The sequence below is a fragment of the Xenopus laevis genome, chromosome 8S (genome assembly GCF_017654675.1).
Source record: "Xenopus laevis strain J_2021 chromosome 8S, Xenopus_laevis_v10.1, whole genome shotgun sequence".
Lineage (NCBI taxonomy): Eukaryota > Metazoa > Chordata > Amphibia > Anura > Pipidae > Xenopus > Xenopus laevis.
Window position 1 is genome coordinate 43,536,278 of NC_054386.1, and position 25,809 is coordinate 43,562,086.

General features: G+C 39.4%; 1 protein-coding gene across 1 annotated transcript in view; it reads right to left on the bottom strand.

Moving 5' to 3' along the window:
• Nucleotides 1-2,810: 2,810 nt before the first annotated feature.
• Nucleotides 2,811-25,809, bottom strand: part of LOC108700524 (coagulation factor VIII) — a 61,941-nt gene continuing 38,942 nt past the window's right edge. The window contains exons 18-26 of the mRNA XM_041574829.1: nt 22,292-22,471; nt 20,426-20,539; nt 18,499-18,570; nt 8,408-8,493; nt 8,048-8,203; nt 6,848-6,992; nt 6,515-6,663; nt 5,886-6,065; nt 2,811-3,388 (exon numbers count right to left, since the gene is read on the bottom strand). Coding sequence (XP_041430763.1) covers nt 3,242-3,388; nt 5,886-6,065; nt 6,515-6,663; nt 6,848-6,992; nt 8,048-8,203; nt 8,408-8,493; nt 18,499-18,570; nt 20,426-20,539; nt 22,292-22,471 — 1,229 coding nt within the window. The 3' untranslated portion in view covers nt 2,811-3,241. The remainder of the gene's footprint in view (nt 3,389-5,885; nt 6,066-6,514; nt 6,664-6,847; nt 6,993-8,047; nt 8,204-8,407; nt 8,494-18,498; nt 18,571-20,425; nt 20,540-22,291; nt 22,472-25,809) is intronic.

The window sequence follows — 25,809 nt, forward strand, 5'->3', positions numbered from 1 at the left end:
TAATTATGAATCATAATCTCAAAAGCATATGAATACTCTAGTGTATAATGGCTGAATAGTATCACCTTCATGGGCGGTTTGGCATCTAGATATGCATAATTCATTGGTTAGGGAAGAAAAAGAACCTCCAAAGTCACACTCAATTTGAAGGCCTATTTAAGTAAATTATCTATTAGTGGAAACCACAATTGATCTTATCTTAAAACCATTTAATTTATTAAATACCATTTTAAAAAGACTCAGTTAACGTAAATGCCTCAATGGCAAAATAATTTACAATTAATTCGATAAAACCAAAGCAGCGCATTGTCCATACCCCTTTTGAGCTCTTAAATGGTGCTAAGTAACTGATAAGTGCGTAAGTTCTTGAATGGTGTTTAATAATTCATAAACTGGGTCACCACCACCAAAACCACACTCAAAAAATGTATACAGTTCACAAATTTTTTCCAGCCTTGTAATTAGTGCAGTACCCTTGCAAATCAAAGCCTCAAAGTCCCATGATATACTCTGATGCCCTTGGAGGTAAACGGCACATTGGAGGAAAGAGGAGTCTTAGTGGTTCCACCTGTAAAGCAGTGTTGTCTACCTACGACAGCTTGGAGGTAAAGTAAATCCAACTTTTCCCCACCAAACAGAGTATATCATCAGACTTTGAGACCATGGACTAATACAGGGAAGCCGCAGTATATAATTGCATCTTTCTAAAAGACTGCCACAGCCTGTGAAGTGCATTAATACATTACCTACAACTAGCACTGTACAGCGAATCATGGAACTTTGAGTCCATAGTAAGGCTCACAAGACTGGAGATAATTTGTGAACTGTATATATTTTTTTGGTTGCAGTGTGGTAATGATCCAATTTATGAATTATTAAGCACCCCTTATGAACTAACAAACGTATCTGTTACTAAAAATCATTTCTGAAGTCAAAAGGAGTATGAACAATGTGCTGCTTTGGTTTTATCAAATTAATTGTAATTTACTTTGGAATTAATTATGTATAGAAGTTGAAGAACTTAATTAGTCATTAATTAATAAATGGTTTTAAGATTAATTGTGGTATTTACTGATAATTAGTTTTCTTAAATAGGACTTTGGAGGGTTTTTGTCTTCAATAATCAATGAAAGATGGCAAAATAAGTGCACTGCTCTAATCATACCTTATGCCCCCATGGAACATTAACAAATACTACCACCAGGGCACATGGCAGAATAAATACACTGCCAAACTCATACCTAGGACCCCAAGGAAACATGGCTGAATAAATAAACTTCCCGAATCGTACCTAACATCACCAGGGCACATGGAGGAATAAATACATCAACTCATACATAGCAGCCCCAGAGTACAGAGCCAAGTAAATACACTGGCATGAATAGTACCCTCAGGGCACATGGCGGAATGGCAGGATACATAAACTGATCAAATCAGGCAACCCAAACAGACTGATAGATATAATAATGCCACCCTCTGCCTCTTTCCGAGCTACAGCTCCCACAAGTTAGTGACTTTCAGGCTTTTCGGGGAATAGCGTCAAACAGGGACAAAACTGCCAATCAATGAGCAGAGCTAACATTCAATAGGGAAATTCAAAACAGAACAGATTTTATAGGAGGCAATATACAAACAATAAAACCTAATAGTTCAAATACAGAGAGGCTCAGACTGGGATTTGGCGGGTTCCTTGGTGCAGCAGCCACATGTATCCATGCCCCCACTTACTGCACAATAATACTCACTCACTCACACACACACACACAGAGACAAGCAGATTCAGTCCACGCTGTCAAAGAACCATTTTCTAACTCTCTTCTCTCTCATAGCATCTTGTAAGCAGTGTGTGGGGTGCAGACTCTGGGTGAAATGTAACTAAGTTGCAACTTGCAAGTACGAGGCTGCAGCTGCCATGGAGACAGCACAATGGTATCAAAAGAGAGAGGCACAGAATTTGTAGTTGCTGGGATCTTAAACTCTGTTACGGGGATCTGGGGCACTTGCAGCATGCTTACAGGTAAAACTTAAGTGGGTACAACTGATTTTGCACCTTTGGATGCCTATGGATAAAATTGTCCTTAGTGAGCATGTTGAGTACAAGAACACTGCCTGATTGAAACCTAATACCCCCAGTGCAAATAGGGCCACCTGTCCGATGCCGACCCGGACAGCCCAGTTTTTTTGTTTTTTTTTAAAAAGACAAATGTGTATTGATATTTTTATTTCTCGAAAGGGGCAGTAACACAAAATTTGCTTCCTAAATGCTTACATTAAATATACTTTTACCTGACATTTGTTAAGATTACATGTATGTTTTTATTCAGAAACTATAATATATATATATATATAAAAACTATAAAAATTAGCTCCTTGGCGACAGTGTTGGCCGTGACAGGGCTCACTATTTATTTCAGATCACAATAGAGCTATTAAGTACACGGGTTTAGTATATAAGGGGGTAGTAAAGCAAGATATTATGCTTCTCTGATTATTATTAATAATAATGTGCAAGTTTTATATCTTACTTGAGGTCACAAGACAAAAAAAAAGTACAGGTATAGGATCCGTTATCCGGAAACCCATTATCCAAAAAGCTCAGAATTACAGAAAGGCCATCTGCCATAGACTTCATTTTATCCAAATAATCCAAATTTTTCAAATGATTTCTTTTTATTCTGTAATAATTAAACAGTGCCTTGTACTTGATCCCAACTAAGGTATAATTAATCCTTATTGGAAGCTAAACCAAAAGTTGGGTTAATTTAATATTTATATGATTTTCTAGCAGATTTAAGGGATGAAGATCCAAATTACGGAAAGATCCATTATTGGAAACCCTCATGTCCCGAGCATTCTGAATAACAGGTCCCATACCTGTATATGGATTTATGAATATGCACATAGCTGTTGTGGAATGAGTAACCAAGGGTATTAATTGTTTGAGCATGATGGAAGAGGCTGTAAGTGAAAATGGGAGCATGGTAAAAGGAAAAAGTATTATTGAAAGTTATGATGTGTGCACAGTTAGAAGCAAGAAGCTGGACTTAATTACCTAAATTGGTGAATAACAAAAGGTAAAGGCTGGTACAATCTATGCTCTACTGTATCAGACCAACCTGTCTAAATAATACCGCAATGTCCTTTCCTGATCAACACTGTATTGCTTACTTATAACCTCACAAAATATATAGATATTATACAATCCAACCAATATAAATATGCGTAGGGCCTATAATTTATATCAGTTGTTTTCACATCCTAAAACTTCCATTCTCAGGGCAATTCCACCCTTCCAGCTCTCAGGATGCAGTCTCAGGAAACGTGTTATTATTGGAGTGTCCAGAGTGATTGAGAAAGGCGTTTCAGGGTCCTGGTTACCAGGAAATATCTAAAAAAAAATAATAAAGACCATATAGCGAGGTTAATGTTTAACTTGCAAAACATTTATTCAGAGGGGAAATTAGTAATATATATCACATCAGCACCATCTTATGCACCCCCATACAGGAATGTTAATTATAGACACTCAAGGGGTAGCCGGAAAAGGCATGTGCCTAGGGTGCAACAAGGGTTGCCACCTCACTCCTATAAAACTGAACACACATGGCATACACAACCTGCATGGCTAATTAGTAATTCATTTAGATGCATGATGCATTGCTGCACATAAACTAGTTCAGTCTGCAGCATGCATCTAAATGAATTGCTAATTATCAATGCAGGCTGTGTTTTCCATATGTCTTGAGTTTTAAAGGGATGTGGTAGCAACCCTAGGTGCAACGGTGGGATGGGCACTTTTATTGCCTACCCCAAATCTGGGCACTTGTCTCCACTACTGCCTGTTCCCTCTCCCACCTGCTCGAAAGTAAACCCCATAACCCCTTCCAGTCAATGTGACAAGTTTGTGCATTACACATGCTGGAAGTCAGGGTGCCCCCCAGCAACTTGGCTGGCTTGGCCCAGCGCTGTAGACACTGTCCAAAAAAAAAAAAAAAAAAAATTACAGTTAATATGGTTTAAATGAAAATTGCCTCACGAGGAAACTTCGAAAAATCGAAGCGCCGCGAGTGCATTGCCGCAGGCGATTTTACATTTTAGCAGGCGGCAGGCAGGGGGAAGGCAGTTCGGGGAAGGCGGGCGACTAAATCTCCCCGAATCTGCCCGTGTGCTAGCTCACTAAAACTCCCAAACATTGTTGCCGTTTTATTGGCCACCAGGGGGATCACCTGACTGTAGCTGGAAAGGGTGGGAGCTACAACACGGAACTGGCCACTGCTCCAGTATAAACTATAACAAAGGGGAAAAGGAAAAGCTGTGCTCACCAGTAATAAAACAATAATAATATAACAATAAAGTTGTAGCCTCACAGAGCAATCGTTTTTGGTTTGAGCTAGGGTCAGTGACTCCCATTTGAATGTTAAAAAGAGTCAGAAGAGGAAGGCAAAATAATTCAATAACTGTAAAAAAATAAAAAATAAAGGCCAATTGAAAAGTTGTTAAGAATAGGCCATTCTATGATATACTAAACGTTAACCTGAAGGTAAAAATCCTTTTTAACAGACAAGGGCTGAGAATCAATTTTCACAGATAGAACAAATTCCATGTATACATTATCAGTAAAAAACAAGTCCAGTTTTTATCCATATTTATGTAAAAAGCTTTTTCTGTTCTCATCTTTCATACCAATCAACAATGCACTTTATCGATGGAAAAACTTACCCCAATTTTAAATCCTTTACCATAAATTATATACTGTAGCTCCATCTCTCTGTGTGAGAGAATCCATAATTTTTAGGTCCATTATATCTCACTTTAATCATTTCCCATAGATTTGTATAATGGAAATGATTTAATAATTACATTAATTTTGTCCAGTTTTATTTCCCCTTAGCTTCTATCTGAGTTTTACTGGCTCAACTTGCAGTTTCTGCCAAGTCCAAGTTGCCATTTTCTCATGTTTTCTGGTCACAACCTTCCCTTAACTATTAGTCTGTTAAAACAGGGCAATACAACAGAATTCTCTACAGAGGAAACTCTTTATTTCATTTTCACATAGCTTTGGTAGAGAAATACCATTGCCCTGTACTAAGTAAATTTTAGCAGAAACAACGAGTTGTGTAGTATCTATCCCTTTACCTGCCTGTTTCATATAGAGTCCCTTCCTGTGAAGCTGATGACTTTTCAGTTTTAACTTTTAGTATGAAAGTGAGTGATATTCTGAGACAATTTGCAATTGTTTTTCATTTTTTATTATTTTTGGTTTTTTTAGTTATTATTGCTTTTTACTCAGCAGCTCTCCAGTTTGCAGTTTCAGAAATCTGGTTGCTAGGGTAGCCTATGCACTGATTTGAATAAGAGACTGGAATATTAATAGGAGAGGCACTGAACAGAAAGATGATGATAAAAAGTAGCAATAAATATGCAGCCTTACAGAGCATTTGTTTTTTAGTGACCCCATTTGGAAGCTGGAAAGATTCGGAAGAAAAAAAAAATTATATATATATAAAATATATGTATAATAGTTTAATTAGTTTTCATTATTTATATATATATATATATATATATATATATATATATATATATATATATATATATATATATAAAATAAATAATGAAAACTAATTGGAAATTTGCTTAGAATTGATCATTCTATAATATACTAAAAGTTAACTTGAAGGTGAACCACCCCTTTAAGAACGGTGCACCCCTAGGCCCTCCCTCACAGCCACCCCCTGCCCTGCTTGCACGCACCCCCCCCGCCTGAACTCCCTCCTCACATTAATCAACACAACTACCTTTCACCATCCTCTTACCACTCTGTATAGACAATATATGAATCTTGTTGTTACATATAGGTTGCATTTATTATATGGTTATAGTTTTACCTTGCGATGTCCATTGGGTTCTGATAAAATCTCCCAAGTATGAACGTCATTGCTGTAACTCAGAGAAAACTGAGAAATAAACATGGGAGTAAATACTGAACGTGCTCCCTGTACAATTAAACCAGTCACCTTCATACGACGACCAAAGTCCACCTGAAGCCACTGACCAGTTGCATCCACCTACGTATGTGACAGTAATATCAGTGATCAGTGTAGGGGAAGTACATTTAAAAAACCTATAATAATTTGATACAACAGATAATCTAAAATTTGGGGTCAACTGAGTTATGTGGGCTGCATTAACTATTGTTATCCAAAAATCGACCCAGGGTGGTCAGCTACTGTACCACCATACCAATTCGATTGGGCCAGGACCCAAATGGGTTACTATGAGTAGAAATGAGGGAGAACAGCAGCGGCAGTTATGGATCTGCCAATAACCAATCCATTATGATTATCTGATGATTTTGAAATGAGATTTGAAAAAGTAAAGTAGTGATGGTCTTTTGAGAAGGTAAAGTAGCCAATAAATGCATAAATTGTCAACAGGAAAGCAGAAATAATTCAGATTGCCTCACAAAATCCTAGGCCACAATTAATAATAGTCACCAAACTGTACTGTCACTCACTTGTGGTCTCCACGCATTTACACGACCAGGCTGATTTAGTCTGGCTAAGGCTGGAATCCATGAAGAAAATATAGAATTCAGGTAAGAGGTTGCGGAAATCTGATGATCAGGGAGGCTACCCGACTGCAGACCAAGAGGGAGAGAACAGCCTGAGGAAAAAAGGAAAATAAAGTGCATATAAAGAATAAACAATAGAAATAAAATGAAAATATAATAAAAAATAATGAAAAAAGTGGTGAAGAAATAAGGTGAATTCTACCTACTATGAACGTGGGACTCACTGTTTGTTTTAGAATTAGAATAACATTTTTAGGTCAAGAAAATCTCACGTACTAGTAATATCACATCCACCAAATTCCATTCGGAGAGCTGCTCGTGTTTTTGTGTGAGTTGGATGGAGTCGAATCAAGCGAGCAATAATTGGAGGGTCAAATATATTCTCCTGAACACTTGATGAATCAATGTTGCCAAAAAAGACCTAAGGAAAAATAATGAAATGAAAGGGGAAGACACAACAATCCTAAAACAGCTATGTAACACTCAATGGGGCAGATTCACTAAAGGGCGACTTTTCGCCAGCGAACGATCTGCCACACTTCGCAGATGAAAATTCACTACCACTACACAAATTCACTAAAATGCAACAAAAGTGGCATGCCCTTCAAATGGTTGGGACAGAAATGTTAACACCAAAATATTTAATAGTTAGAAGGCAATCCCGCTTTAAAAAATGAAAAAAATGCCAGAGTTTTTTACAACTTTTATGACTTTCCGGCATACCTGATATGACTTTCCGGCATACCGGATAATATTGAGGAGGATGTAGCTTCATCTTATCATTCACTAGCGATATTACATCTCTAAGCAAAGGTTAGCATTAACACCTGCTCTGGAGTTTCATTAAATATTTATTCGGAGAATACACTTTGCGATTGCAATATTTTATTACATACACTGTGACTGTTCGCAAAAGCCATTTGGTCGCAAAGTTTGTAAGAAAGTGGTTGAGGTCTGCAATTGGTTAAAAAGGACACAACCATAGTCATTAACATTTCCAATGGTCTTTGTAAACATTGTTGAGCTAATGAAACATATTACATTCGAAATAGGTCGGATTGGCCCATCACTACTTCATGTTCAGTAAAAGTTTGGCTTTCTATGTCAAAGTTCTAATCTAAAGGGTTTCATTCTCTTTTAAGAGGATAGTGTTAGATTTATCAAGCATACCCTTCTCGTGGCCTCTGATCCCTTCTTGTAGCGCTTGCAAAATTATTCAAGCAAAACCAACGTATTGGATTTATTTAATGTTTACATAATTTTCTAGTAGACTAAAGGTAATAAGATACAAATTCTGGAATGATCCCTTATCTGGAAACCCCCAGGTCCCGAGCATTCTGGATAACAGGTCTCATACCTGTATTTGGTTGGCAGCACTTTACCACTAGAGAATGTTTATGTTGAAATTCAGCCAAGGATTGACAAAGTACTAGGATATACCCAATGCATAAACAAGACCTATAGTTAAAAATATACCATTTGGTTACTGCTAGCGTTTCCCTGGTACGGGATCCAGGACTTCCCATTCAAGCTGTAGGAAACAATGAACTGGGAAACATAGAGAGAAAGTAACCGCTGTCGAGCACCTTGCGTCTGAATGCTGTGTATTAGGGTTGGCATGTGTAGATCAACCTGACAGTGAGAAAAAAACTAAGTATGTGGAAAGCAAAAAAGGTCTGTAATAGAAACATATTGCAATAATAATGCAATAATAACTGGATATCAAGATATCACTAGAAAATACCATTTTTATTTCTTAATTTCATTTATGATTTTATTGCATTCCACCAATAGATGCTTATAAATTGTATGTCCCCCCCTTCCCATTATTTTTACCTGGATCCAGGAATTTTCATTTTTCACACTCCAGGCATTGATAGATCCACTGTTATGCAGTCTAGCAAGTGATGGCATCCAGGTGCCTGTAACCATAGCATTTTACAATAAACAATATTTTGCACAATTTTCAGTGATGTTTCATGTTCATTTATTCGTAATAACTGGCAGATTATATTTACTTACAGAATTCAGAAATTAGTTTATAATTTTGATCCATTCTTTGGCCCAAGTACCAAACAGTCAGAAAAAAATCACTCACTGCCTGATTTGGCCACCCACTTATAGGGCCAATTATACAGTAGTTGTTCTATGTATTTCTAGTTTACACTTGTAAAGAAAAGGACAAAACTAATGCAGCAACAATACTGGGTTATTGAAAACAGTACAAAGTTGATCCAGAGACTGGTCCCATTGTCACCTTGGAGTCAGGAAGGACTTCCCCCCCCCCCCTCTTTGAGGCAAACCGGGGAGGCTTCAGATGAGTTGTTTGCCTTTCCCTTATTCAGGCAGGTTTTTTATATAGGTTGAACTTGGACACGTCTTTTTTTTGATGGACACTTTTTCTTCAACCACACCCACAAAGTTACAGTATGGTACAGGTATGGGATAAGTTATCTGGAAACCCATTATTCAGAAAGCTCCGAATTACAATGATTACCTTTTTCTCTGTAATAATAAAACAGTACCTTGTGCTTGATTCAAACTAAGATATAATTAGGGATGGGCGAATTTTTTGGCGCCCATAGACTTTAATGGGCGTCTGCGACATTTCGCCAGCAGCGAATTTTAGGCAAAACGAAACGGGTCAAATTCGCCCATCCCTAGATATAATTAATCCTTACTGGAGGCAAAACCAGCCTATTGGGTTTATTTAAAGTTTACATGATTTTCTAGTAGACTTAAGGTATTTAGATACAAATTACAGATACATCCTTTATCCAGAAAGCCCCAGGTCCCGAACATTCTGAATCGTCCCATACCTGTAGATATAATGGAAACACATTTCTAGCAGGTGGATGTGGGTCACTGCACTCCTTGAAACTTTTCTAGAGATATACAGAACACAAACACAGAAGATGCCAGTAAAATCATAGATTTAGGTAAGAGATAGGTTATTTATTAGAGTCTGAATGCCAAAAAAGGCGAAATATGTTAGTTTTATCTACTATAAAATCCAAATTTTTGGTGGAAAAAAAAACTAAAATTTTTTGAGATTTTGTATACCCCGAGGATGCAAAAAAGTCAGAAGCCGATAATCTGCCATGTCAGATCTGCTAAGGTTGTAAATCAGTCAATGGGAGAACTTCCTTTCCTATTTGGAAGTTTCGTAGTCTGAACTGCAATTAGTCAGAAAATCCAGCTATATGGAGCGATTCGGGAAAAATCTCCGAAAAAATTGTGCGATTCAGGTTTTCACTCAATTTTATTGAGTTTTCTCCCGATCCAATTAAATGATGCTTTTTTTAATAACAAATAAGGTCAAATCATGAATTCTACTTGGGTCAGACTTTTTTATTTAAATTAGATAAATCTGGATTTTGATAAATAACTCCCTTTATGTTGGTTTGTGAAAAAGTAATATAGTCTTTGTGATGGCTCCTCCTAGACTCCCACCGTCCCTTGGAATCCAATGGGCAGTGGCAGACAGAGAGACTAATTATGAACGACTACAGATGACAAATCTCCAGAAAATGCCACTCCATTTGAAATAATTGAAATCACTGGTGCTATGACCAACATATCGCTAAGTCTCCCGAAACTGAAACTTCTGGGGACATAGAGATATGTTGGTCATAGCACCAGCTATTTTAATTATTTCAAATGAAGAGGCATTTTCGGGAGATTTGTTGCCCGCAGTTGCTCATAAATAGTCGTGAGCGATATATCTCCCTGTCTGCCACTGCCCTTACAGAAATCACCAGCCCTTAGTTTTAGCTGGCCTATTGCTGTCAGAGAACAAGGAAAGTTGGGGGCATTATGGATCACTGGATCTCTTTTGTTGTACTAGATAAACATTATCTACAATACATAGTTACATAGGTTGAGAAAAACATATATATATATATATATATATAAAAATGCAATAGTTGACAGCACTCCAAGGAAAATACACGATGCTTGAATAATCAAATAGTGGAGGTTTTATTGAAATCCAACGTTTCGGCTCCACACAGGAGCCTTCGTCAGGGAACTGAATCAAAGCCGGTGCGGTATTGGTTAATTCGGTCCGCCCCACCTGTCCCCACTGATGGCCCGTGTCAAACCTGCACCCTACCTGGCAAGCAAGGAGTCCGTGTGTCGGACTGATTGCGTTGCTAGGGTCCAAAGCACACTGCTACGGTTGCGCGCTCTGGGTTGCCTAGCAACGACGTGAAGCGTCTACTCTCGGCAGCCCGACGGAACACAGTGGTTCCGATCCACCACTCCAGCATGAAGGACGGGTTCCTCCAAGGAGAGCGACGGCATTCGGCTACTCACAGGGGGAAGGAAGGACGCACCCATGGTCTCCTATACATAATGGCCACATACATAAGGTATACAGACAAATGGCAGCGGGTTTGTTGTTTTTAACCTCTTAATGATGATTGACAGGCACTACATGCCTGCTGTTTTGGCGCCATTTTGGCTTCATTTAAACTCTGTTTTGTGCACTGTGTGGTTGTTCCCTGACGAAGGCTCCTGTGTGGAGCCGAAACGTTGGATTTCAATAAAACCTCCACTATTTGATTATTCAAGCATCGTGTATTTTCCTTGGAGTGCTGTCAACTATTGCATTTTTGTATCTCTGACCTACAGACTAGCACCCAGGTTTTTCTTACTATTATAGGAGTGCGTTCCATTCTGCTTGCTTTACATGGTCTAACCCTTGTTTGGGGTTATTCTCCGGATCTGCACCCAGCAAATTCACATTGGACAAGAAGCACTACTACCCTGGTGCTCCTGGCCTCTGTGAGTTCTCCCAGACTCGCTTGCAACATTGTATGATTATTGCCACGTTGAAGGAGGTTTTCGGAAACAACAGTCGTTTCAACTGCTGCACTATTTTTTCATTTTGATCCCTTTGAGTAACCAGGGATGGCGGAGGATTCCTCCCAATTCACTCTGGACATTGATACAAATTTGGATTTTACATTTACACAGCAGGATGCAGATAGGATACTTTTCACTGAGACTCCATTGGACATAGCTGTGAACAAACCTAACAATGACATTTATCATGATTTGCTCAACCTAAGGAAGAGGGAACTAGATCTACAGCTGCATGGGATATACCTCTCTAACTATCATCGACAAAGATTGATTCCCAGGGGCTTTAGGATCTCAAACATACCAACCATAGGCCGCAGTAACCCAGAATTCTGTGGGAAATGGTGCGGCATCCTCAACAGATGCTCCTTTGACCTTATACTACTAGTGGTAGAGCAAGTGGGCAAAGAATTAACAAATATCAAACGCGATATCGGGCGATTGGAGGAACAGTATCTGGAAACCCTTAGGACCGACAACACGCTCGATTGGATCAACAAACTGCAAGTTGCGATTGACAAACATAAAAAGGACCTAACCGTGTTTAAACAGAATAAACTGAAAAAGGTCTCTGAGGATTACAAAATGAAAAGAGTGTACGGCTGGCTGCTCGGACTAAGACCAGATAACCCCAGGGCACGGTTCCTGAAAAGAAGACGACTCCCAAAAACCCTTCAAACACTGGACAGCTCCGACCAATCGACGGATTCTGACACAGGAGCTGACAACAACACATCTAAGCCTTTTTTAGGGGTAAGAACACGGTCCAAAAAGGACACAGGAACGGAAGGAGGAGGAGAGGGACCACCAGACGGGGGGGCCATAAACCCCAAAGGCAAACCACCAAGGGGCCGGAAAACGTAGTATTTAACCTGAGCAAGCATTTACTCACACCCGGAGAAATCGCCTTGCTTTCAAAGGGTCTTTCGTTTGTACCCAGCAACACCCCAGATACTTTTGACCTATTGATAGACGTCCACAAATTTCAACGCAAATTGAAACTAAAAGAACATTTTAGAGACTCTCCAGAGACTGGGAGTAGTCAGTTTAAGAGTAAGAGCACATTTGAACCAACTAATACCCCTGCTCCAATCAAAACCTTTGGGAATATTCTCATCAATGACATTAAAACCAGACCTACTCAGGCCTCCAAACAGAACAATCTGACTCCAGCTGAAAGACTAGCTATTAAAACCCTACAAGCAGACGAGACATTGATTATAAGACCGGCAGACAAGGGGGGCTGAATTGTCCTCTTGGATCGGGCATATTACAAAGAAGAACTACTGGGACAACTCTCTGACCACAATACGTATAGGTCATTACAAGGGAACCCGACTCACAAGTTTAAACGGGAAATTGATGAAATCTTGTCTCTGGCCCTTAATGCTGGTTGGATCAATCAGAGCACACTCAAATACCTAACGACTACATTTCCACGGATACCAATTATTTATACCTTACCGAAGGTACATAAGTCGCTATCCAGTCCACCCGGTAGGCCAATCATTTCAGCTGTGGGTTCCTTGTACCAACCCGTGGCCACATTTGTGGACCATTTCCTTCAACCACTAGTACGTGCCATGCCCTCCTACACACAGGATTCGAGCCACGTCATCAGGAAACTCAAGGATCTTGACATCATACCTGATGACTGCCTGCTAGCAACGATGGATGTCAAAAGCCTTTACACCATAATCCCCCATGACCAGGGGATCCAAGCCTGCAAAAGAGCTCTCATTGCCTCCCCACCGGCCAAAGTACCCATAGAGTTCTTACTACATCTGTTGGAACTGACTCTGACCAGGAACTTTTTTAGATTCGACAAATTATTTTACCTACAGATCTCAGGGACAGCAATGGGCAGTGCCCTAGCTCCCTCCTATGCAAACTTGTTCATGTTAGACTTCGAGACGCAACACATCTACCCACAAGTAAGTAAGTCGATATTATTGTACTTTCGCTATATTGACGATCTGTTTTTCATTTGGTCTAATACGGAGGCAGCTCTTATGGATTATCATCAGTATCTGAACAGTCTTGATACACCCATCAAATTTACACTTGAGTTCGATAAGAACTCCATCAATTTCCTGGATCTCAACATTTTTCTACTTGACAAGAAAATTGGAACCAGACTGTTCAGAAAACTCACGGATAGGAATACTATACTACATGCCGCCAGCAACCACCCCCCGTCGACAACTAGGGGCATTCCATATTCCCAGTTCCTGAGGGTAATAAGAAACAACAGCGTAAAAGAGACAGCTGACGAACAACTAAAAGACATGTTCAATAGGTTCGTGGAAAGAGGATACCCAATAGAGGTGCTACACACACAAATGAAAAGGGCTCTACAGCACTCCCAAGAAAATTGCTGTCCACAAAACCTGACTCGAAGGGTGCTAAAAGCCCATTGATCTTTACAACAACTTACTCCTCAGCATCACGCCATATAAAAGAAAGTGTTAATAAACATTGGCCCATGCTGAACATGGACGACTCACTCTCTCTTCACAAAGCACCAAAACCCATCTTTGGATACAGAAGGGATAAAAGTCTTAGAGACCTGCTAGTACGGACGGACCTCAGTAAGGCAGCCACGAAAGACACTAACTGGCTAACAAAACAAACAAAACTGGGGTGTTACAAATGCCCTGATTGCACCACTTGTAGATGTCTGCTAACTGGACCAGACTTTCCCCATCCACACAAGGGCAAAAGATTCAGCATCAAACATCGCTTGACCTGTACGTCCACGTACGTGGTGTACATCATCACATGCCCCTGTGGTCTCTACTACGTGGGGAAAACATGTACTACCCTGAGAGAAAGAATTGCTAACCATAGATCGTCGATCAGCAAAGCCCTGAAGGAACACAAAGCGGGACAACCAGTGGCGAAACACTTTCTAAGCAAAGGACATTCATTGCCAACGCTTAGATGTATGGCCATTGACCACCAACCCCCACTTCCAAGAGGGGGGGACAGGGACCAAGCCCTCCTTCGAAGAGAGTCCCGGTGGATCTATCGCCTTGAAACATTGGCCCCACGAGGACTTAATGAAACACTCCCCTTGGGGTGTTTCTTATGACTACTGGAAGATACTGCTTTTGTCCTATTAATGTCATGCTAGTTAAGTCCCCTATATAATTACTGGAATGTAGACCTAATGTTCCAATGTGCTAATGTTTGTCTCAAACCATTTTACCTTTTTTGGTTGTGTCACATGTCAATATGTCCCTTTAACATCTTAGGGCTAGATACCTTATCAGTACACTTTCTAACCCCTGCCATGTACCCCTTATGTTGGCCAAATCAATTGAGTAGGCTAACCCTACCCTATACCCTACCCTATGACCAGATGGTGCAAGCACTAGCGATTAATCCCCGCAGGCATAACAGAACCTGTCAGAACCCAATGCTGGATGTGGACAAAGCCTATGAGAGGAGAAGTGTTGTAGCGTTTATTATGCTGGCACCTGAGCAATGGAGCGCCGTGCCTACTTGCTACTTTTTGGCAGCCAGAGGGAGTGGGGGTAAGGTCCGACTGAATCAAAGCCGGTGCGGTATTGGTTAATTCGGTCCGCCCCACCTGTCCCCACTGATGGCCCGTGTCAAACCTGCACCCTACCTGGCAAGCAAGGAGTCCGTGTGTCGGACTGATTGCGTTGCTAGGGTCCAAAGCACACTGCTACGGTTGCGCGCTCTGGGTTGCCTAGCAACGACGTGAAGCGTCTACTCTCGGCAGCCCGACGGAACACAGTGGTTCCGATCCACCGCTCCAGCATGAAGGACGGGTTCCTCCAAGGAGAGCGACGGCATTCGGCTACTCACAGGGGGAAGGAAGGACGCACCCATGGTCTCCTATACATAATGGCCACATACATAAGGTATACAGACAAATGGCAGCGGGTTTGTTGTTTTTAACCTCTTAATGATGATTGACAGGCACTACATGCCTGCTGTTTTGGCGCCATTTTGGCTTCATTTAAACTCTGTTTTGTGCACTGTGTGTTTGTTCCCTGACGAAGGCTCCTGTGTGGAGCCGAAACGTTGGATTTCAATAAAACCTCCACTATTTGATTATTCAAGCATCGTGTATTTTCCTTGGAGTGCTGTCAACTATTGCATTTTTGTATCTCTGACCTACAGACTAGCACCCAGGTTTTTCTTACTATTATAGGAGTGCGTTCCATTCTGCTTGCTATATATATATATATATATACATATATATACATGCTCATCAAGCTCCTCAATTTCTAGTTGACCCAGAGGAAAACAATTAATCCCAGCTGAAGTCTCTCTAATTTGCCTCACAGGGGAAACAGATTCTTTGCAGACTCCAAGACGACAGTTGGACCAGTCCCGGGATAAACTTTGCAATAAGAGCTATTTTCGGTATTTTCTCACTTTATTAAAACCCATCCTACCCCTTGAAACTTGTTAATGTATCTGTTATAGTACAACTGATTCATGGAGAGAATTAACCAACATAACAGCTCTTCTTTTAAAAACTTTCAATGGGACCTCCTTTCTTATAATCTAAATGGATGCCCTTCTGTTTGCTGGAAGAACCAACTGGTAAATAATGCATTAGACAGTTTACTATATGGTCCCCTTATATACAGTATTTAAAATATCTGGTGGATGTGGGTTACTGTACTCCTGGAAGCTTATCATATCTCTTTTTAGTGCTTTTCTCCCAGTGTAAATAACATGAATACATGTCCTCCCATGAATCCACACTCTTTTTAATACAGCTCAAAACTGTGTTTGCCATTGCAGCAGCTGACTGGCATTGCTTGCTACAGCCACGTTTCTTATATACAAGTACCCAGAAGTCCTGGCCATAGATGAAAAGATAAAGTCGCATGAAAATTATTTTCATACAATCTTCGGACCGTGTGTGGATATGCCCAACCTTTTTCGTACCATGACGATCAGTCGTTTAGTCAATCGGAACAGGTTAGAAGATTTTTGTTAGCTAACGATAATATCTCTGTATGTATTGCCTTTCTGACTACATGGGTGACTGTCACTACTATTTGTCGGACATAACTTTCATACGATTGTTGTTACGCCCAAAACATCATCTGATGTATTCTTTTACTATTCTTTTACTACTTTATTTAATCTGAATGGTTAGTTGCAAATCGGAAGATTGTGATGTACAATCTTAAATCACATATGAGGCTAAAATCTGCACGCCTATAGCAAACTTAACACAGACCCAATAAGAGAAAAAAGTGGCTGCATACAGATCCAGACTTGCAATATGTGGTTTCTGACAAATATCAGAGGGGTTGCTGTAGGATGCTATAGACCAGTGTTGTACAATTCTATGGCACAGAGGGCTGGAATTTTTCTGGTCTACATTGTGGAGGGCAGATAGTGGAAGCCAGTGTTAGCCACTGCTTTTTTTTAGACACACCCACTTTAAACCACACCCAAGTTACCGCAAGACCATATCCACATTAATAGCAGACCAAAAAAGCAAACGGTTGGTTCTCACTGCAGGGATGTCACTCATATTTGAAAAAAGTTAAGTCATATTAAAGAGATACTGACACCAGAAATTAAAATTTTTTACATCTATCATAGTATTCGCTTTGTTTGCTACTTAAAATTTTGCCATAAAGTATTTGCTCAAAGCTTTTACATTACCTATTTGACTCCACGTGCTGTTCTATGAGGGGGCTGCCATATTTGTGCAGCAGAAGTCCGTTAGCATTAGAAACTTTAACTGACAGGCTGAGATGGGAAAGTCAGGTTGGCTAAACAGTCAGGTTTAGGAACTTCAACTAACAATTATTTACAAAAACAGACCTCTCAGCAACATGACCTATAGGTAACTTTTAACGTACATTCATATTTTAAAAAAAGTAGTTTTTTAGCGTCAGTATCACTTTAAGACATACCCTTGAATCCATATGCCTCCTCCCTGTAAGAATTTGAGGAGTAAACAATGCAGGGGCCAGTTAATCTCTGTACTGGTACCTTTTAAATTTACACATGGTAAGCAGACACAGCAGGCAGGCTTTCATGTGGAGGGCCACACAAAGGAGGACCACCAGTTGGACAGCCCTGCTATAGACAGTCAATATTTAGTGGGTTGGTGGGGGAATATGTGGGCCTCTGTGAACTTGAAGTACAAGGGCATATTTTGAATTCCAGTCCAGGTGCATAAGCTTATAATTATCTACATTGAATCCCATCTGTCATGAGGATGCCACACCTTTGTTGGAATGAATTGGGCTGCATAGTTTTGTGCCATTACCACATCTTACAATACCCTTCCCAAAATCATTAATGAACAAATTAAATAAATGTGGATCCAATACAGAACCCTGTATATTACTTAAGTTACTTAAACTGAATTTAGAAACACAGAAACGAAGTCAGACATCCATAAATTTACAGCTTATGATGCCCCACGAGGAAACTTCGGCCGATTTGTATGCCATCCTCCCATTGATTCGTATTCTTGTTGGCGGGAAGGCATTTTGGGGAGATTAGTCGCCCAAAGCTGGACAACTAATCTCCCCATCTGCCACCACCCTAAAGAGTGACTGCAGTTTATCAGAACACAAGTCCCATGACTGGGGGCACCTGGGAAACTGACAATATGTCTAGTCCCATGACAGATTTCAAAATTAAAAAAAAAAAACAGTTTGCTCTTTTGAAAAATTGATTTCAGTGCAGAAGTCTGCTGGAGCAGCACTATTAACTGATGCATTTTTTTAAAAAAAACATGTTTCCCCATTACAGTATCCCTTTAACATTAGCCAGACAAATAGAGCTTTTTCAAAATGTTTTTTTGCTTTTTAAAAAATGTATATATTTGTCTCAGGCTTATAGTTCATTACGCTGACGGTGTAATTATGAAGGAGATTTGATTAAAATAATGTTTTTTTCATCACACTGTTGCTCTGAAAAATCAAGATGATTAAAGTTAAAACTGTCATGAAACCATGATTGCACATAATTATGTTTTAACCAACATCTGTTCCTGCAAGTGGTCTCAAATACCGTCTAGTATTATATACTATATTTCTCACCATAATGTCCTGATGCAGAAATCTGAGAGTCTTTGATTTTTCCACTAGACAATCCTAGAGGCTGCCGACACTCTGTTGAAGAGAGAAGGGGAAGTCACTTTCATATTCTATCTAGATCCTTGGAGAAAATTATGAAGCAAATGATGTAAGAGCAATGTCAATAAAGGCTACTGTGAAGCCAGAGGGCACCCATTCAAGATGAAACTGGGTTATAGGGCAGATGTTTACATAGCAGATAACAGAAGAATGGTGTAATATACAATGGGTAAAGCACTCAAGATGATAAAGGGTCAAATGCCATTCATGGCTCAGTAAATCTGTCATAATAATAATAAAACATTTGTTGCCAATAAATATTTTATTTGCATGTGCTATTATGCTGGATGAACATAACATTTATAACATAGCATTGCCGGCCTATTTCGTACCAAAAGAGGAAAAACCAATTGCATATAATCCTTCAAATCTTTAATATATGTACATGTGATTCCCAAGACCCAAGGTTTATACGGTATGTTGATCATTCATGTGGCACTGCTTTCAAACATTTTGTTTTTGCTGTATCCAAAAAGAGTTCCTCTACTGCAACATCATGGTCTGACTTTCTTCCCACTACACTTTACTTTACATTTTTGGCTAATTATATTAGAAACATTTTTTATTTTGCACAGATTATCTATTTACCCAGTTTTTCTTTTTATACTGAACAATTCCTTTAAGAAAGCCTAAGACTTAATTTTTAAACCTAACATGAATAAGTTAGGCATGTAATAAAAATGTTAGGTATTGATATTACTAGGATATTACTAGGATTAGGATGGTTGATAGGTTAAAGTCAAACTGAGTTCATATATTTATATATTAAAGATTAGCATCTCTAAACATGCTTAAAGTTGTATGAATGTTTTATGCATCCCCAAGTAAATCCAATTGGGCACCAGCCTATGGACAGGTCCCTCTGTCATTTTACTCACTTTTCCCAAGCATCCCTATTGCTTGTTGACACTTGTGTATGTACAGTAGCGTAGTCAAAGCCAGGATGCTTTGTTTATTTCTCCAGACCAGTTCTGTTTATTCTTAAAGGGATACTGTAATGGGGAAAACATTTTTTTTCCAAAATGAATCAGTTAATAGTGCTGCTCCGGCAGAATTCTGCACTGAAATCCATTTCTCAAAAGAGCAAACAGATTTTTTTATATTCAATTTTGAAATCTGACATGGGGCTAGACATATTGTCAATTTCCCAGCTGCCCCAGGTCATGTGACTTGTACTCTGAGAAACTTCAATCACTCTTTACTGCTGTACTGCAAGTTGGAGTGATATCACCCCCCTCCCTTCCCCCCCCCCACCAGCAGCCAAACAAAAGAACAATGGGAAGGTAACCAGATAGCAGCTCCCTAACACAAGATAACAGCTGGCTGGTAAATCTGAAAACAACATTCAATAGTAAAAGCCCATGTCCCACTGAGACACATTCAGTCACATTGAGAAGGAAAACAGCAGCCTGCCAGAAAGCATTTGTCTCCTACAGTGCAGGCACAAGTCACATGACAAGGGGCAGCTGGGAAATTGACAAAATGTCTAGCCCCATGTCAGATTTCAAAATTGAATATAAAAAAATCTGTTTGCTCTTTTGAGAAATGGATTTCAGTGCAGAAGTCTGCTGGCGTAGCACTATTAACTGATGCGTTTTGAAAAAAACATGTTTTCTGATGACAGGATCCCTTTAAATAAGCAGGGAGGTTGTGACTGCCCCACATGTTGAATTTGCCTTTCCTTGCCTTTTAGGTGAGCTAGTTCCATTACATTCAACAATGTATAAAGCAATTTCAAATGCCTTCCCTTAATGTACTCCATGTTTCTCTGATGCTTCCATTGCCAATTGATATTTCATAGTCACAACTTTCATTTGATACCCATACTCACGTGGATCATAAACAAGATATAGAGCCATCATTTCAGAAACTGGATATTCTGCTTCTGTTTCCACACGCCAGAGACCGATTGACTGGGGCGCCATTTCTAAAGATACTGACACACCTAAAAAAAAAAAAGTATAAAGAACCAAGTACTAAAACATTTGCATAAATTATGCAGTAAAGGCTTACTGGTATATATTTATGCACAGTATGAAGCCATGAAGGACTTAACCCCATGGGAGCAACTGAAAGAATCAATTGCATCAAAATGGTAATTGCACTGAAACAAAAGTGACATTTTATAACAACCCCTTTAATCCAAAGAAATACAAAAATGAGTAGAAATAAGTAAAAGAATGACCGTTTATTTGGTAGTGTCTACTTTCAATAAATTAGAAGACAGTGTGTCCCCTCTGCCTTGTACACACACACACAGTCAGTCCGTAGTTGTTAATAAGACTTAAAGCCTGAAATTCTTGCCACCTTCAAGCAGGCAGCAGTTATTGCAATATGCAGGCTGGCTAAATAGACACATCCAATAGGGCCAATACCTGCAACTTTTCATTGAGTAATCATAAACTAACTTCTAGTAGTAATAATGTGCTTTGTGCAGGAGTGTCTAAGTTTATGTTTACCTTTTTGTTTTTGCACTTGGCATAAATTATATATATATATATATAGTCCACCGAGAAGCCAACACTCACGATAATAAAAATAGTGTGCCTGGGTGCAGCATCAATAAATTCATTCTAAATCCAACGTATAAGATGTGTTATCATCGGCTTTTAAAAAAATCTAAAATTTTTTGGAATTTATTAAACCCCGAGGGCTAAAAAGCCCGCATATAAAAACACGGCATCCTAAACCTGTCGAGGTTGCATAAAAGTCAATGGGAACAGTCCCACTGATTTTTGGTTGTGTCGGGGGTTTCAGGCAATTCCATAATGTTTTCAGAGTTTTCGGGGAAAATGTAATAATAAATAAGATTTAAAAACCGAGCGGCTTAGATCGGAGTTTGTAGCAGCCGATATTGAGATAAATTCGGACCTTGATAAATAACCAAGTTTTAGTTAATTAGTTCAGACACCCTAATTAGAAAATTCTTATGAGAGTATGGGTGGGTAACCAAAGTTTGCAGAGCTATACGTGTGTATATTCAGTGACTAGTGTCATGGAGAGGTGATGACAGGGTGTTATCGAAAGAGCAGTGAAAGGGTGCAGACGGTGCTGGATATGTGGTTTTGGTGTGACTAACCGCTGCTGGTGTGATACAGAAAAGTTTTCGGGGTTTTAAAAAACATACATAAGGGGAAGCTAAGCCATGCTGTGGGGTTATGATGCATACAAGAATCATCCCGTAACAAAACGATTGGGAGGGATAGGGTCCTGTTCATTCTAAACATGACTCAAAGAATGATACTATAGTAATATAAGCAACATTGTTTATTACCATTATTGATAATTACATTAACTAGGATTTTATAAAAGTTCTGAACATGTAGAAGTAATATGCTATGTATGCATTGCTTGTATTTTACATTTAGCCTTGAGGGGAATTGCTTAATAGTGATGATACTGATATGTCAGAGATTAGTTAGCCGTCTTCCCGCCAGTCTATGTATTTAAGGCAGGTTTAATCCTAATTAGGCACTTTGAGAAAGGCTCAAGTTGTTTCTTTTTCTCTGTAATAATAAAACAGTACTTTGTATTTGATCCAAACTAAGATATAATGGATCCTTACTGGAAGCAAAACCAGATTATTGGCCTTATTTAATATTTACATGGTTTTCTAGTATACTTAAGGTATAAAGACTTAAGGTATAAAGATCCTTTATTCGGAAAACCCCACAATGTAAAATACGTTTTCTCTTACCAGGATACAAATTCAGCAAGCTTAATCGATGCTCTTCTTTACCATGGTCTGTCAATATGTTTCCATGGAAGTGAATAGGAAGAATATTGCTGCTTCCAATACTGAGAAGATGCCACCGTATTCGTTGTCCCAAGGGCATAATGAGTCCAGGCAGTGAATCTGCTGTGTATCCATTGATGGCTACAGTAAGAAATTAGCAGACTGATAAATGCATCAAACACATATTTACAGCATCTAACAGAGCATCACACATTCAGACACAGACTGGCACATGTGCATTTCTCTGGAGCAGTCATGTACAGAATCATATTTCCATTTTGACAAAAGAATGATTGTTGGTACAAAAAAGGAGGGTTGTGGTTGCACTCCTAAGGCCATATAAAAACATATTTAAATACAATAATCCCCTGTCTAAAAATAGAAAAACAGGGTTTTTTGTTACAAAGGTATGATCATAAAATTGATAAGCTGCCATGTCTAGGTAAACCCCATACGGCGGTCCCTAACTTGTTTACCTGTGATCAAAATATAAAAGCTTGGTTTCAATCTATGGACTAGATCCTCCCCTGCCACCTGCATATGCGGCTTTTGAAGGTGAGACTGCCCAGACCAACGGCCATTTTTTTAAAAAAAAGTGATTGTGAAGAGGAGGATTTAGTCCACAGATTGAAACCAAGTTTTTATATTTTGATCACAGGTAAACGAGTTAGGGACAGCCGTACAGGGGTTTACTTTGACGTGGTATGACGTCTTATCAATTTTATGATCATAACTTTGTAACAAAAAACCCTGTTTTGCTTTTTTTAGACAGGGGGTTATTGTATTTAAATATGTTTTTATATGGCCTTAGGAGTGTACCCACAACCCTCCTTTTTTGTAAAAGAATGATATGGGGTGCCGTTTGTCCCAAATACATTCTGTATACAAAACTATCCCTAATACAAAGGATGAATGTCTTTCATGTTATATAAGTATTTGTGACCATACACAGAGAAAAAAAATATACAAAAGACTTATTTCTATTAAAGAATGAAAACAAAATCTGGTTAGTGCACAAAAGGATGTCATTATATCACAAACTCCATTCTGTATAGTTTAACAAGCAATCTGTCTCACAAATGTATAACCTCCATGTAATGGACACACTTATGTGCAAAGTTACTTACAGAATGAATTATGTAAAAACAAAGTTGGACATAATATATAACAGTGTAACTAACTAGTGCTTGTCAAGCTAGATTTGAATGACAAAATAGATATCTGCGACAGAAAGCAAGATTTTATAGCACAGGATTCATTCTTTCCACAAAATGACAGTTTTGTTTCACAAAACAGATAAAATAACCATTCTGTGAAGCAACACTGTCAGTCACATTCCTGAACCAATAAGAACAAAGCTTATTGCCATATACAAACAAGATGAGAAGTGGCCAGCTCTGCTCCACATGGCTTAGGCAAAGTATCTGACCTGCTATAGAGGGCGCCCTCTAATGTCCCCTGTGCTGCATAGTAATAAACATGAACAAACCTTTCCTAAAAGGGCTGCTGTTAAACACTACAGGTTCATAAATGGAAGTCTTTACAAATGGCTGAGAAATATAATGCTGCACTTATAATGATTGTAGAAAAAGAAAAGTATGCAAAACATAAATATGATCATTTTAGGTGATATGGCTATTCTTATTGTAGTAACCTGCTTGTGTGGCCATTTTGGTTAAGGGCATTCCTACTGTTTTGCCATTATCTTATGACTCACTCCTGTTCCTCTTCCTGTCTGGGACAGGCCACACCCACCTGCCATCTTCTTTTAAATGTACCAGAAGTTACTGTGCTTGTCTGGCTGCTTTGCCTGACTCTCAGAGACAGTTATAAGTTTTGTATATGACAGTTAGACTCCAATGTCTCCTCCTAGCTGTAATCTTGCACCAATTAGCTTGTAGTAGTCTCTTAATAATGTGCTTACCTATAGTTCAACTACTACATAATAGCTTTAGCCAGAGACTTGGGACTGATCATGTGCACACATACCTCCCAACTGTCCCTTTTTCAGAGGGACAGTCCCTCTTTTGACAGCTCAACCTGAGGTCCCTCATTTGTACTGGAAAGTACCTCTTTTCTCTGCACTGAACAGCCAGAAAAAGAAACAAAATTTCTAACTTACAAGAAGTCATCTGTAGTATGGGTACTTCAATGTGGTAAACAAATTACCCACCACTTAAGGGAAGTGGCCTCAGCATAGGGGGCAGACAAACCGAAATGTAAAAAGTAGCAGGCACTCAATGAACGCAGACTTCCAGCAGGCACCAATTCAAAGTGTAAAGATCTTTATTGTGTCCAAAATTTCTAACTTAATTGGCTTTTGGCAGAGAGGCCAGTACAGCTAACAGGTGCAACTAAGATGCTTTGTAACAATTTTGAGATAAGAAAATAAGTAATTTTAACAGTTTAGATAAGGAGAAATATTTTCAAACTTTTCTAACCTGCCAAACTTTGTAAAATGAACATGGTAATTACGGGGTGTGGCCACAAAAATGGTTGTGGTCAAAAAAAATTTGCCGCGCTACATGACAAAAACATTTTTGTCCCTATTTTTACTTCCAAAATGTTGGGAGGTATGACCACGCATTCTCTATAGTATGATGTGTAGGTTATATGAGCAGCCACTCCTGAGTTCTGTGTGTAAACAAAAGGGGGTCATTTAGGCAGGGGCAATTTTAGGGGATCATAATCTATTTATATAGAAGCAACAGGCTATACAATGCTTTATATTTATTTACAACAAAAGACTCTAATGATGCCGCCCCCTTACCTGCCCAGTGCTTAACCCTTTCACATCAGAGGGGGGCACTAGAGCAGAGAACACAACTGCGCCCATGTCACATGCATGTCCAGGGCTGCCAGCAGGGGGGGACAAGTGTTCCGGGCCTGAAGGAGGGCCCAGAAGTGCTGCATTTTTCAAAGAGCCGGGTCCTCTTTACGAGCGCCCGAGCCATGCGGCCATTTCGCATATTACAGAATGCGGAAGTGCCGAAAAGACGAAGCTGAAGTCCCGAAGCGGTGAAAAGACCCGAATTCACGAAAGGAGGTGAAGTTGAAGTCCTGAAGCCTTTTGTTTACACACAGTACTCAGGAGTGTCTGCTCATATAACCTACACATCATACTATACACAATGTGTGATGCACATGATCAGTCCCAAGTCTCTGGCTAAATCTATTATGTAGTAGTTGAAAGATTTTATTTTCATTCTTTAATAGAAATACGTCTTTTGTATATTTTTTTATCTGTGTATGGTCACAAATACTTATATAACATGAGAGACATTCATTCTGTGTATTAGGGATAGTTTTGTATACAGAATGTATTTGGGACAAACGGCACCCCATAGAATGATTGTTCCCAGTGTCGGACTGGCCCGGCGGGATACCGGGAAAAAACCCGGTGGGCCCCGACCCTCGTGGGCCCCCGCCGGGCCAGTCCCCCTCTCCGAAAATTAAATTTTTTTTAAAAAAAAAAAGTT